The sequence below is a fragment of the Notechis scutatus genome, chromosome 2 (assembly GCF_049901735.1).
Source record: "Notechis scutatus isolate UNSWTSFEM ecotype Mainland chromosome 2, rNotScu1.2, whole genome shotgun sequence".
Lineage (NCBI taxonomy): Eukaryota > Metazoa > Chordata > Lepidosauria > Squamata > Elapidae > Notechis > Notechis scutatus.
The window spans coordinates 112,058,866-112,074,309 of NC_142010.1; the positions used below are offsets into that span (position 1 = coordinate 112,058,866).

The 15,444-nt window shown below is 41.8% G+C and overlaps 1 protein-coding gene across 2 annotated transcripts; it reads left to right on the plus strand.

Annotated features, from left to right (window-relative positions):
- The first annotated feature begins 327 nt into the window (after positions 1-327).
- On the plus strand, positions 328-7,169 carry ATP5PD (ATP synthase peripheral stalk subunit d). Of its 2 annotated transcripts, none has more exons than XM_026667420.2 (6): positions 328-451; positions 1,046-1,176; positions 1,551-1,647; positions 3,607-3,678; positions 6,761-6,823; positions 6,963-7,169. In XM_026667420.2, exons 1-6 carry the CDS (start codon positions 332-334, stop codon positions 7,092-7,094), a joined length of 615 nt encoding a protein of 204 aa, XP_026523205.2. In that variant the 5' UTR covers positions 328-331; the 3' UTR covers positions 7,095-7,169. The 2 variants fall into 2 exon arrangements, with proteins under 2 accessions (XP_026523205.2, XP_087811953.1); XM_087955827.1 differs by having other exon boundaries at positions 405-528.
- Positions 7,170-15,444: the final 8,275 nt, after the last annotated feature.

A 15,444-nucleotide genomic window follows, 5' to 3' on the forward strand; every position in this document is an offset into this window, starting at 1 on the left:
AAGGTTCAACCACTTTGCCCCCTGAAGCCACCACCATCCCTGGGCCCATGCAAAGCCAAGCTCACCCCCCTCGCTTCTGACTTTACGGTAGTTTGCCTTGTCCTAAAGGTGCTTTTTCAAGAGGCAACTGGACTTTCTTGGTTTTTCTTTGAAGACGTTTCGCTTCTCATCCAAGAAGAGCTGAAGAAGCCTCTTGAAAAAGCATCTTTGGGACAACCACGATCTGGGTGATGAGTGTGATGAGTGAGAATCTCCATAGGCAGGTAGTTTGCCTTGGCTCTGCTTGCCGTTCGGAGAAGAGCAGGCTGCGCTCTCGCCTTTTGCGCTGTCTATGAGACGGCAAGGGCCGCCCTCTTTCAGGAGAGAGTCGTCCCGATTGGGCCCGTTGTTCCCTGTCAGTCTTTGGTTCCGGGAGCCTTTTCCGGCGGTGAAGTTCCCGGGGTGGGTGAAGGTGAGGAACCTCGACGTCCTTTGGGAGGGTCACAATCCCTGCGTGTTAACCGGCTTTCCTCTGCAATCTTTTTGCCTGTAATGCTTCTCGTTTCGTTATGGCGCGGGTCTGGGTTCTTTGATGGCGCCTCCAGGGACAGACATTTGCTCTTCAGCGTGGTTTCCCCTTGGCTAGCAAAACAGATGCTAAAATAGGAAAAAAAATCGCTAGCTGTTTTGTTTGGGATAATTATGGGGGGGAATTGCTTGATCTCTCGGAGCAAACGATCCTGCTAGTATCAGCTTTTTAAAAAGCTATCTGTCTTTCTTTTTTTAATGAAATCGAAATTGCATGATTTTGAAACATCCCCCGACCTAAAAAGTGGGACTAGAACTCACACAGTCTCCTGGTTTCTAGCCTGGTGCCTGAACCACACCACCAAACACCAGATTTACTTCTGAATAAATCTATGATGCATTTTAGTTCTTGTTTTCATTTGGTTGAATTTTTTTTTTTACAAATGTCCATTGTTCACTTCCTTTATACCTCACTTGCTATGTTATTTTCTTATCTATTTCCTTTATTCCTTACTCTCTATCTCTTCCCATTTTCTAGGTCATAACAATGGCTGGCCGCAGGGTTGCTCTGAAAGCAATAGATTGGGCAGCATTTGCTGAACGAGTGTCAGCTGATCAGAAACTTATGTTCAATGCTTTCAAATCACGTAGTGATGCTATTGCAGCCAAGTGAGTATATTTCTTAGTTTGTAAAGAGTACCATAAGACATAGGTGTACTGATTATTGACATGGACATGCTTTCAGATCTAGTGACATCCTTAAACAGAACTGTTCCTATGATTTTACTATTAAATTAAATTTAAATAAAGAGTTAAATAGCTAAATAATAAGACTATATTGATTGCCTCTCAGTCATTGTTAGTAAATATGATTACACTAGGTATGGGAAATTTTGGTACAGATAGTAATTCTTTCCATCCAACAGATCTTTAAACATAACATGTCTTTGTTAATCAAGTTTTTATTTTGGTATCCAGATATTTGTTGACTTTTCTTGTTGTGAAGCTCAAGAATGAAAAATGACTTTTATGTATCTAAATAGGCTTGCGTCTTTGCCAGAGACACCACCAGCCATTGACTGGACTTTCTACAAGACTACAGTTATGAACCCTACTTTAGTGGATGAATTTGAAAAGAAGGCAAGGCACTTTTAAATTTTTGGGTGTTTGAGTTGTATTCCATTGCATTTAGAAGAGACTTGGCAGTTCATAAACACCAATAAAAATGTGATAGCACCAATTCATCCCTCTCAGTTTATTTGAAATACTCCCCCCCCCCTTTTTTTTTAACAATTTAGAGCACGGGTGTCAAACTTGCTGCATCACATTGCCATCACATGATGTTTTGCAACATTTTCCCCTGAAGCTGGGGTGGGTGTGGCCTATGTGTGATGCCTCCAGCCCTCAAGCTGCCAATCTGACACCCCTGATTTAGAGAAAGCAAGTAGAGTGGGGGTGGTGCAAATCAAATCCCTGGGAGGATGCTATTCCAAAATGCTTCAACTGGGATGTGGCTATGAGCCTTCATATTTCTTACCTGGCAAAAGTTGGGATTCACAAGCAGATTTTTGTGATATGTTCAAGTCTGGCAGTTCAAAATTGGGTGGAAAAAGTGCTTCTAGAAGTATTCTCATCCCAAGTTATGTAGCACTTTGAATTGTATTTAGGAGCTAATTGGAAGCTAGTTCAGGTCCTAAAGCACAGTACTGCACTCATGTTCGGGTCCTAAAGCAAAACACTGAACCGATACCAAGGAACTGTCAGCACCAAGCCACTGAAGCTTTCAAGGATATTCAGAAGTAAATGTGTGTGTAAAGTGGGATTCAGCTCTTCAGATGAGAGGATGTGGGCATGAATCACTATTGCAAGAACTTGTTCTAAGTAGGTATGCAACTGTTGTATCAGCTTAAGCTAGGCTGATCATGGTTTCATCCTGCCCACGTAGTAGTAGCTGGGAAGACCCTGCTTACCTAGGATTCTGATCATGTAAGGTCCTCACTTAATGACTGGTTAGTGTCTGGATAACATGGCACAACATTGCTGCAGTCATCTCAGGGAATTTTCCCTACGAAGTGCCAAGATTTATGCAAATCAGAGCAATTTCATTGGCAAAGTGTTGGGTTAATTGGTCACACAGCCAGGCAGGAGATCCAGCTGTAGTTCCTTCCATAGAAAGGAATTGTCTACTCTGACCTGGGCTCCAGATGATAGGCTGCCCAATGTACCGTAATAAGGGAGGAAAAACTACCAAAACCACACTGAATCTATAAATCTGGTGAAATTTAAGCATGATTCTTTTAAAATAATGTGTGAGAACACCGCATTTATTATAAGACTTGTGATATCAAAAGATTTTAAAATTAGCTCTTGTGCCTTATTGCCTCTTCTTGTAAACTGACTTCTGTCCTTGGGCAACATCAGCTAAATTTTAAAACTGCAAAATTTCTCTCGCAGCAAAATGGCAACTATTTCAGATTTTTTGCTCACTGGATAACTCCTAAACTTTGAAACTCAGGGAACTAACGTGGAGAAGAAGGGTGTGAGCTACTAGAATAAGGAGATTTGAGATTTTTGAGATTTTTTAATGGAATAAATTGCCCAATCCATGGCCCCTTGGCCACATGCAGCCCTGGAAACAAAGTAAATTGGCCCCATAAGATCTTAAACTCTTATTATTATGTGATTTTTGCAATATTTGTATACATTAAACATATTATATATTTTATATGTGGCTCAAGACAATTCCTCTTCACTCAGTACAGCCAAGCAAAGCCAAAAGGTTGGTTGCCCAGACATTAAATCTCATAAAGTGGTGCTTTTTTTCCTAGGAGATAATGTGTAAATGAATCCGGTTCTTTTGTCAGATATTTAAGGTTAGTCTGCAATAGATAATTGGAATGAGAATTTAGATCTTATGGTTGAAAGTTGTTTATACAACAGGACAATAAATGTACAAGAGCCTAATCCAGAGATATTGGAAACTATGTACTTTACTATTGAATTAGAAATATAGATAGAAGGAGGAAGGTACATATGGTATGCATAAATTTGGAAACCAGAAGCTACACATTTCATTTATTATTTCCTCAATTTTCACAGTTTAAGGCATTGCAGATTCCTATGCCTGCGGATACCGAAACAGCTAAAATAACTGCCCAAGAAAAGGAGTCTGTAAGTTTTCCACTATCCTATTACTGTTCTTTTCATTGCACATAAATGGTGTTTGCAGAGGTGTCTGTATGACATTTTAGCAGATTGCTCCTGGCCTAATCTTTACTCATGGGGACATTAGTTAAATTATACTGAATGTCATTCCCTGCTTCCCACATTCCACCTGCTTATGAATTTCTGCCTTTAATTTCTCTGCTAGAATCATGGCACTGACAATGGCCAATTTTAAGTATAAAAGTTGCAGGCTTTACATTGTCTGGAAGAATAAGTTGAAAACCTTCCATTTCTTCCTCCTTAAGATTAAAAGCTGGAAATAATAGCATTTGTTGAGGTACAAAGTAAAAAATTAGAATATGAATGCAAAAATGAGGGAGAGGAACAATTTCCTTACTTGGCGAATACTATAAAGATCACTTGTTCTGCATGTATTTTATATGTAAATATCAATTCTAAATAGCAGTGACCTAGTTGATTTTTGGAGCAATTATGGAACCATCCATTTGAGAAATCTTGTAACTTTGATCTGTCAATCTCAACAAGGCAGGATAAGGATTATGAGAATTAGCCACCGTGTTTCTCACATAATAAGGCCGGGCCTTTTTTTTTTGACCCCGAAAAACGGCTAGGACGTCTTTTCGGGGGTGACTTAATTCTCCCCCTTGCATCCTCGGGTGGGTGGGCGGGCGGCGACAGCTTGGATATTCGGGAGACCTTCGGGTTCGGGCCACCGTTGCTTTCCCTTCTCCCTTGCTGCCGCGGTGTTTGGCGCAGCCACGTGCGGCCAGTCAGGGCTCCTCCTGCAACCGGAGCCCTGAGGAGACACTTGGCTTCAGGCGCTCCCGTCTTCCCTTTGCTTTCGAAGGTAAATTATTTTACAAAGCCTCCCCTGCCCGAGAGGGCAGCCCAACCCACGTGGGGAGGCTAATCTCCGGGCCTCTTCCGTTCCTCCCGACCTCCCTACGCTGCGCGCCTCTGACGCGCCGCTCCTTCAGCCCAGCGAGCTCTTCCACCTCAAAGGCCAGGCGGGCGGCTGCGGAGCAGCAGCAGCGGGTCTGAGCCGCCGCAGCGAAACAGCCACCACCCGTAGCCCGACGCGGGGAGAACAGCGAGGTTAGCGCCCGCCAGCCCGGGCGAGATTTGGGAACGAGGGGCAGGAGGAGGCACGCACACACCCGCGGCTCACTTTCCCAGCTTTGCCCAGCCCTTACGGCTCTGGCGTGGCCCTGGCGGGCAGCGAGCGCCTCCCGCCAGACCCTCCGCTCATCCTTCCAGGGCCGTGCCAGAGCCGTAAGGGCTGGGCAAAGCTGGGAAAGTGAGCCGCGGGTGTGTGCATGCCTCCTCCTGACCCTCGTTCCCAAATCTCGCCCGGGCTGGCGGGCGCTAACCTCGCTCGTTCTCCCCACGCCGGGCTACGGGTGGTGGCTGTTTCCGCTGCGAGCGGCTCAGACCCGCTGCTGCTGCCCGCAGCCGCCCGCCTGGCCTTTCTTTGAGGTGGAAGAGGGGCTTAATTTGATTTTATGCCAATAAAACATGGTGGGGCTTCCTATTGGTGAAGGCCGTATTGTTGGAGAAACACGGTATATCCAATAGGTATTTTATGTACACGTGGATATTTATTTGCAGGGCACGTGTAAATCTGTGCCACTGTAATTGTGGTATTACTGACTTTATTATTGGCTATAAAGTTCATACTGCCCATATTTTATACAACACACACTGTTCTTATGCCAGGTACAGGAGAATGAACCTACCTATTCAATTTTCTAGGAATGTATTTTCAACAGTTATATTTTGCTGGCCTATTATAGACATATTCCAAATTTTAAAATATATTCAACATTTTTATCATTCCTTATTGCTTTATGAACTGATCAAAATGTATAACAAAAATAAGTTCTAATGAATTATAAAACCAACCAAAGCCAAAGTTCCTGATGCTTTCTCAGCATGGACTAAGTGAAAAGTACTGATGACTTTTCACTTACTCCATGCTGAATATCCAAGAACTCCAAAGCCCACTACTACATTTGTGTCAGGAGCACCAAAGCACTACTGGATTGAATGGTGACATTACTGTTGCCTGGGGGAAGCCCAGTTGGGAGCTCTTTTCATGTCCCCATTAAGTTGGCCGCTGTTGTGGTACCCATCTATCTATCTACTTATGGTCATCCGCTTTTGAACTTCTGGTTTGGCAAGAACTACAACATGTGACGGAAGCTCAACCTGTCCTGTGACAGTAACCGGGTCTTAAATGTGAGCCTGCCAATTGTCATCCCAGTGTCCTAACCTCGTGAGCCACCGCCCTCCTACATACAAAGCCTGTTTTTGCTCCTACAAGCAGGCCACTTATCAGGCACAGTTAGGTTACTGTTATACATCCTTTGCTGTTTTTTTCTTACAACCATACAACCATAATTGAGCCCAAAATTTTTCATTGCTAAGCATGACAGTTCTTAAGTGAATTTTGCCCCATTTTACGACCTTTCTTCCCACCATTGTTAAGTGAATCCGTGCAGTTGTTAAGTTAGTAACACAGTTATTATGTGAATCTAGCTTCTTCATTGACTTTGTCAGATGGTGGCAAAACATGATCCCGGACACTACAACTGTCATGAATACATGCCAGTTGCCAAGTGTTCAAATTTCGATCAGATGACCATGGGGATGCTGCCATGGTCATAAGTGTGAAAAACAGCCATAAGTCATTTTTTTCAGGACCATTCAAATAGTCACTAAATGAATGGTTGCCAGTCGAGTATTACTTGTATTTCTTTTTTCTCACAAACAGTAAAAGGGTTGCTATATCATCCTGTTGTGAATTTCATGTTGCCAATATATCTAGGGATCTTTTTGATACTATGTGTGCAAAATATTTGCTAAAGTAATGAATCCTGCCCATTAATTCATATTCCCTCCTGCCTGTCAAAGAAATATGGGCTGGAGAAGCTTTGAGAGGCATTGGGAGGCAGGTCCTGTGATCAGATCCATTCAGGCCTCCCTGCTCCCATAAGCAAACATTTAAATCCCTGGATAGCTTCCCTGGAATCAAAGTTTCTCATAATGTTGCTATCTCTTCTTTCAGGATAAGAATGCTGCTGACTTCGTACAGGCTTCCAAAGCCCGCATTGCTGAATATGAGGAGGAGGTAAGCTAGCAATTTTAATTATACCAAAGGATTTTTGTCATTGCACTGTATTTTCTCCTGTTAATTTCTGTCTTGCTGATTTTCAGCATTTCTTTCATCACGTGTTGGTAATTATGGTGTTTTTTTCTTCCCTCTTAAGCTTCAGCAACTGAGAAACATGATACCCTTTGAAAATATGACATATGAAGATCTACCTGAAAAATTTCGAGATCCTACACTGGACCCAGTAAAATATCCTCATTGGCCACACAAGCTTATTGCTGATGTATAAACACTGGCTGTTCAAAAGCATTGTGCAACATCAGTTCTTCTTCATAAATCTATTAAATAAAGTAATTGCACATGAGCCCTCGAAATCTGCCTCTTTTTTTCTAAGAATCCTGAAATTCACATAATTACTACTAAGATTGCATGGGATTGTTGCCTCTTATTATACTGTTCTAAAAGTTGGAGTATTTAAATGTTCGGTTTGGATTTGATTTAATGTTATCCTGGAATTAATAATACTGGATTTGTTTAAATAGGAATTATGATGGATTAAAAAGCCAAATATGCTTATATAAAACTGTCAACATTTTATGGATTGATGCTTTAACCTTTTGAATAGTTACCTTGCAATATATCCCTATTAAGTTTTTTTAAGTATGGTACAGATCACAAAGACTGCATTTGTTTTTCTTACAAAAATATGTTTTATTGTACATAATTAAATTCCTACTCTTTCTGAAGTAAATGCTTATTCTATGCTTGTTTCTATTTTTCTCTCCTATCTTATTCTACTGTTCTATTTAATCTATTAATTTTGTGTCCTTGTTCCCATCTGTTTTGTACCATTATTTTCCAGTGTAATTATTTATTAGCTCTTTAAATATTTCTTTCTCTCCCCCCACCCCCAGATCCTTGACTCATACCGATCAATCTCAGTCTGTTTACATGTGAGAACCTTTTTACTCCTCTATAAAGTTGCAAATGGCTTTATAGTTGGTTTATGCTGGCATGCCTGCAGGGCAGGGAAAGAGCATCTCATTTTCAGAAGAAAGCAAGTTATTTAGAGAAAGGAGATGCTATTTAAATGGTTTACTTTGTGGAGAGTGAAGACTGGGAATTTCATGTAAAAACTATCACCATAAATGGATAGCCATATCTGTTTCGGGAGCCTGTACGCTTTTTTTCCAGAGACGACAATGGAAAAAAAAATCAAGGGAGATATTGTGTCCCCTTAGCCTGTTTTGTTGAAGATTAATAATCTTTCTTCTTCCTCTTCCTTTTTGCATCATTATCCAGAATACAGACATATATATGCACCTAAATATAAACGTATGTTGCACAGAGATTTCCAGGAAAGATTAGCAGGATGACATGATAAGAGAACTGGGGTTTTTTTCCTTCTTTTGGGGCGGGGGGGAATGGCTTATCTGAAAGGCAAATTGGGTGCTTTCCCATTTCATCTGTAAAAAAGGCAAATGTTTTGATACATCAGCTGTTGCCATCGGGACTGGCAGCACATCCAAAAGCTAGATATAATGGAAGCATGCTCCAGAAATACATGGCTTACTTGCTTCCTCAACTTTCACGGTTTATAAATTGCTGTTTAGTCACTGCCAATTTTTGAAGAGTCCACTGGAAGAAAGCTTGCTTTCTTATAGCAAAAATTGCTGTTACTTCAGTACTAACCTCCCAGGACCTCTAAATTGCTTATATAATAAAAATGTTATTCTATATCATTTCCCCTGAATTTAACATCTGTGAGCATGTATACTATAGCTGTTATAAATATCATGCTATTAGAAATACCCTGGCGCGTTGCTAACAAAAAGACCCAAATCAGTATTCAACTAACATTGAAAATCCTAGTTTATTAATTGCAGAAAATAAGGAGAACTAATAATTCCAGTGTATTTTTAGAGTCGGGTTCATAATGCACCAAGCCTGTATGCAATGAGAGATTATGTATTAATTTATTTTTTACTTGCTATGATATCTGCTGTACGCTCCTCAATTCTTGAAGAGTCTGAGTGGCTGATGTAAACCAGCACATAGAGTTAAAAACATAGTGAGTATCAAGCATTCATCACAAAAAGTGTTTTACTAGTTGTACTTCCCAAATGCAGAGGACCAATTCTCAGCATTCCCCAGCTGAAGTGCCGGGCCTTCAGAACTCCAAGATAGAATGGGTCATTTGGATATCTTTAAAAAAAAGCACAGAGACTAGTGCAGCTTGAATTGAAAAACTGATGAAAGGAAGAATATTAAAGAGAGTATCTCAGCACTTCCTCCCTCTCTCTGTCTATCTCTCACTCTGTCTCTTACATAGGGTTGGGTGAAGTGGAGGTTTTTTTCCTCTGATTTCTGTCTTTTAAGTAGTTCAAGAGGGAAGGGCTGAAGAATATGCTAAAATTAAATTGCTTTCAGAATGAAAGTCAGTGATTGTAGAGGGAAATGAAATGATTTTTACACATCCCTTCTCTTCCAACTACTGAGAAAAGAGAGGACAGGTAGGGACACAAAAGCAATTTCAACCAAGCATTAATGGAAAATGGCTATTACTGCTGAGAGATCCTGTCTTGATCATTATCCCTACATCCCCAAGGAGCTCTGGGACATGCTTTAAATGTAGCATCTTATGCAGGGGTGGGATTCAAAAAATCCCCGCAACCAGTTCACCGCCCAGTTGCTGGGTGGGCGTGGCCTACCAGAACTTCATTTTTCACCTTCCCAAGGGTCTGGAGGCTTCCCTCGGGCCTCTGGGAGGGCAAAAACGGCCTCCCATGGGCTGTGGAGGCTCACTGGAAGCCAGAAACAGGCCTGTTTCCGGACTTCCGGTACTTCCAGGAGGGCCCTTTTTGCCTTCCCAAGGGTCTGGAGGTGTCCCTCGGGCCTCTGGGAGGGTGAAAGCAACCTCGCTGGGGCTCTTCAGGCCCACCAGAAACCGGAAACAGGCCTCTTTCTGGACTTCTGGTCCTTCTGGAAGGCCTGTTTTTCATCCTCCCAGAGCCTCCATGCGGACCCTGCACTTAACTGCATCGAAAGTGGGCTGCATGGAGACTCTTGGGAGGGGTGGGCAGGATGGGCCGGGCCAGCCATTCAGTTCAAATACTGTTTCGGTGAACCAGATGCAAATTTAACATTCGGTTCACCTGAATCGGTCCAAACTGGTAGAATTCCACCCCTGATCTTATGATACAGAAACATCTACATCCATTTTCCACTGTTTTCACAAATTTGTCATCAATTTGGAAAGACAAAATGTGGAACACTGTATTAAAGAACAAATTTTATTTCATAAAGTTCTGAGGGAAAATATGCACAAGACTTATCTTATAAATATGTTTTCTTATATATGTATCAATATTTTATCCGACATTTAATTATTATTTTTATTCAATTGTCCCTTGGGAAATTTTAGATACTAGTTCATCCTGACGGCTTTGTGGTTTAGCTGAAACAGTGATGCACCTGAAACAACTACGATGACATTGAGATTAACAAATAGATTTTTTAAAGATGTATTCATGATACTGACAAGTTCTTTTATATTAGTACTGTCTTCATCATGCATTAAATAGCTGCATGCACACATATGCCTCATAATGTGGTTTACATTCAGATGCAGCTAATGAAATAGGAAAAAAGAAAATGGAGCATCACTAAAAATGGTCAGAAGAAGCAAGAAAGCCATCTTCAGATCCTGCCTGAAGGACAAAGTAGTAGTTCAACTCCACTATCAAAACACTTTGCTCAATGATCAGTTACAGATATCAACCCTTGTAGCATTTTGCAGTGAGAAGATTCAAGTTCAATTATTTCCTTATAATACCTTCTTCATGTCTTGCCACTGAGATCAAGTAGGGGGATAAAAATTTTAAAATAGATCAAGTCAGGGGCATCCACAAGATATGGCTGGGGGAAAAGAAAGTCAAGATGGTGGGCATGATGGAGCAATCAAAGCTCTGCTCATTTGTTATGTGCATTAATTTCATTTCCATAGTAGCTTTTCATGTTATGAACATTTTAGGTGGAAGAACTCTTAAAGAAGAGTTTATTGGCTGAGGACTGTGGCTGAATAGAGTCTTGGGACCAGAGCCAAACATTCTCCAGAAGACAAGAAAACAAAAAGTAGGTCTGATTGGACGCTGAAATGCCTTTGGTTTTCCTGAACAGAATCTACAGATTAGACCCATTTCAATGTTTAAAGCATTGCTGGGCTAGCACTTTCCCTCACCCTGGATTGGGAGCATATACTGATGCAGGCAGTAAAGTGTTGAAAATGCAGTTGTGTCACATATAGCAAGGCATATGTCAATTTCAGAAGTAGAAGCTTGAAAGCTCATTTTTAAAAATACAGTAACCTATGTGTGATATGAACACAGACTGGATGCTGTTTGTTATAATGTGATGGAGAATTAGTCCAATAGTGTTGCCTGCATACATTCTATGACCTGGGGCCATTAAAATATAGCAAGCTGGTTCCAGACTACAAACAAATTCAGCTTGTCCACTGCACAACAATGAAGGCTATAAAACCAGGGATAAGATCAAGCGGGTATAACAAAGGCACTTCTCCAACCGGACATATTTGTCCTGTAGGGCAGGGCCAGAAACCTCCTTGCCTTCTTCCAGAACCAGGTGCTTCTTGATCTGTTGCAGCTCCAGGGTTGCCTGTTTCAGAAACACAAGGCTGTCTGCGTTGTCATTTTCCACCAAGGGAAACTCCCTTGTTGGTTTGTTCTCCATATCTATCTCTTCTCCTATATGGGAAAAAGTGAGAAACTATAAAGTTATTATTGCGTTTAAAAAAAAATCAGGGAATTTTTCCAAGGAGTGGCGTTTTAAAACAAATTATGCATCACACAAATGGCTGACATGCCAGAGACTTGATCTATTCAGGGGTGTCAAACTTAATTTCATTAAGGGCCGCATTAGGGCTGGGGTTGACCTTGGGGGGCTGAGTGAGTGTGACTGACTGGGTGGGTGTGGTGAATTGGGTGGGCATGAGCAGCTTGACACCACTCCCTAAACTGCTGGCATGTTTCCTCTTCACACTGGGTAGACCAGGCCAAAGCTGCATTGGGTAGACAGGGCCGAAGTGGGGTTAGCCCTTACACTTTCCAGGATGACCCTGTGGGCCAGATCCAACCACATCCAGCCAGCGGGCCTTGTGTTTGACACCCCTGATCTATTCACCAGAAACATGCTGAGGTGGGTGTGCCCATCACAAAGATACCAAGGTCATGTAGTAAGGAAGCTCTCCAATTACCTCCAAGGTGTAGCGTTAATTCCCTGGTTTACATGGGAGGTAGCAAGCAATTGGGTGGAGGCACTCAAGTAGTGGAGGGAGCAACCTCAGCAGGGTCTATGACAATTCGTCACAGCCAACTCACCATGACCAACTTGCCACAGCTAACTTACCATGGCTAACTCGCCACAGCCAACTCACCACAGCCAACTTGCTGCAGAACAACTTGCCACGGCCATCTCGCCATGGAACAACTTTGCAGGGCAAGAGTTACACTAATATCAAAGAAATGGTGGAATAGAATAATTAAAGAAAAGATGCAGAAGCAGGGACAGAATGAAATGTGAATGGCAAAAATTAAAATATTTTTACTTATTTTAAATAATTAAATACAATTCTCAGCCCCAGTTTAACTGGAACTTTGACAAGAATTGTTACACTGTCCCGCAGCAAGTTGTCCCATGGCGAGTTGGCCATGGCGAGTTGACATTTGCAAGTTGGCTATGGCAAATTGTCCCATTCCCACCTCAGCAACTTGCCATCTGGCAAATATCCAACATGGTCCCTATTCTGAACATTAGTGAAATAGTGCTTAAGATATTGGATTAGGAAGAGGGACATCGAGGTTCAAGACCACCCACAAAACTCACTGGGTGATTGTAGACTACATACACTTTCTCTCAGTTTGTCCTATCTCATTGAAGAATTGTTGTGAGGAAAAATGGAAGGAGGGCAGGTTATGGGCACAGCTGGGAATTCCTGAAGGGAAAATGAGATGGAAACCTAAATTAGAAATAATATTAAGGAAATGGGCAACCATCCCTATGGCATCCATTTTGAGAATGCTCATTCTTACATGGGCAAATGGGCCCTCTGACCTATAGACCTTTCTGCATCCCCCTGCATTTTCTCATTCTGCCGCTTGTTTGTGTGTTGACTACAGCTCACCTACATCGGTGACAGAGTCCTCTGCTTTTATTTTTTCCTTTCGCAAGAATTTTCTTGTAAAGTTCTTGAAGGATGGTAACTTGAAATTCTGCTCCCTGCAATATTCCATGCAGGCATTCTCTAGGATGCCAAGCACCATACATGCAAAGATTCCGATAAAAAAATATTGCTGTGGAGAAGAAGAAACAGCCCTGATTAGTTGTCCCCACTCTTATAGCCTTCTAAAAAAAACAAGAGACAGGCAGGGAAGCATTATCAGTCTAACAAACTAATTCATGTGATGACCTTCTGAGTTCTATTGTTGTGACATTGTTGTCACAACATTCTATTGTTGTGATCGAAGAACACAGACCCAGACCCCAAACTCGAAGCCAGACTAAAACCCAGAATGCTACAGCACAGCCACCCACTCAGGATATCACATCAGAAAACTCAGGAAATTACACCACAAGAACTCAAGAATTGCAACACAGCAAATGACCCAGGATATCACAGCACAAGACCAAGGATACTACAGCAATGTCTCACAAGGTCATCACACAACCCATTACCCAAGCTGTTACTACACAGGAGGCTAATGGAAAAGAGATCAAAACACAAAGCGACCCAGGAGATTACAACGCAGGACCCAGGATACCACAACAAAAGAACTTGCAAACCCATCACACAACCCATTACCCAAGACGTTAAAACACGAGAGGCTAATGGAAAAAAGATCACTACAAAACAAAGCGACCCAGGAGATTACAGCACAAGATCCAGGATATCTCCACAACAAAACTCACAAGGCCATCACACAGCCCATTATACCAACATCAACTCCATCAACCAATCAAGAGGCAGCAGCGCAGCCAACCAGCCCAGCACACCAGCCCCCACCACCAGTATTTACAGAGAGACGGTAGCTCCGATCACACACTGCTTGCACTTGCATGAAGCCGAAAGCACCAGCCTGAGGATGGCGAGTGGAACCTCGCTGAAACGTCGCCAAGATACTCTTAATCTTACACGGGAAAAGACCGAACACACCTAGACCTACACACACACACACACACACACACACCTCCGTTGCCGCCCTGACCTAACCATACAGCAACGTGCCCGCTCCCGTGCACTCCATCGAACTCAAAAACCGTCTAGATAATGGAGAGAAGGACCTGTACATTGACTACCATGCTGACTGTATCAAAAGTAAACCACTCAACCCAATACTCAGCTTTTACCCTCAACCACAACCCTACCTCAATCCATCCACCATCACCCAAGACTAGGCACGCACGCCCCCAACTACCTCAATTCCAACTTCTGCCGGCCTTAAATGCAAACTACTCAATGCAAGAAGCCTCGTGAATAAAATACCTGAATTTCTCTTCCTCCTAAATATGGCTAACTTCGACATTATATTTGTCTGTGAAACATGGCTCAATGCATCTCTCCCGACTCCATTACCACAGTAAGAGACTATCATGTTTACAGATCAGATCGTGAAAATCGTCGAGGAGGTGGAGTTGCTATATTCTATAAAAAATCCTTACATCTAAAAAATATCCAAGTTACCCAGGAGTTTGCCCTTCCTGAAACCATCATCTGTGAACTATCCTCAAATATCACAATTCGATTCTTACTATGTTACAGAGCACCTGATTATGACATCGAACATGTAAACAAGCTAAATACATTACTAACATGGGCTGCATCCTGCCCATACCCTTTTATCCTTCTTGGTGATTTCAATCTACCTCATATTAACTGGACCCTAAATGATTGTACAACTGAAATCATACACACAACCTTCTACAATGCTATTACAAATCTGGGACTGGAACAACTAGTAACCAACAACACTAGACTAAACAACTGCCTTGATCTCATCTTCTGCAACAGTTTGAACCTAATCTACGGAATACAATCTAAAGAACCCTTTTCCAGTAGTGACCACAATATGATCGACTTTTGTCTCAACATACATCCACACAAAAATCACCACAATGATGTAATCCCTATTGTAACTTCAAAAAAGGCAACTATGATCTTATAGACAACGATCTCTCATCCCTTGATTGGCAATCTCTATTCACTGGATGCAATACTGTTGAAGACCATTATAACATATTTTTACTTGAAGTCAAAAGAGTCATCAAACTATATGTACCAACAACAACTCCCAAAACAAAACAAAAAAGCAGATTACCCATATCAATAAGGAAACTTCAATCCAAAAGAGATCACTCTGGCAGAAAAACAAATCTGGTCACGTTGCCAATTTCAAAAACCGATACAAAAATCTATGCCACCAGATAAAGACCGAATGCACCAATTATCACATTAAACAAGAGGAAAACCTTCTAAGCACCAATTCCACCCGCTTTTTACAATTTTGTAAACAACAAACTAAAAGACTCAAGGTCCATCCCTCTCCTTGATAGGACCTGATGGT

Bases quoted from the DNA above. Each gene is read 5' to 3' on its own strand.
- ATP5PD (XM_026667420.2), top strand. From the start codon at position 332: ATGAGACGGCAAGGGCCGCCCTCTTTCAGGAGAGAGTCGTCCCGATTG. The intron at 3,679-6,760 runs GTAAGTTTTCCA...CTCTTCTTTCAG, and splicing joins CTGCCCAAGAAAAGGAGTCT to GATAAGAATGCTGCTGACTT. The intron at 6,824-6,962 runs GTAAGCTAGCAA...TTCCCTCTTAAG, and splicing joins TTGCTGAATATGAGGAGGAG to CTTCAGCAACTGAGAAACAT.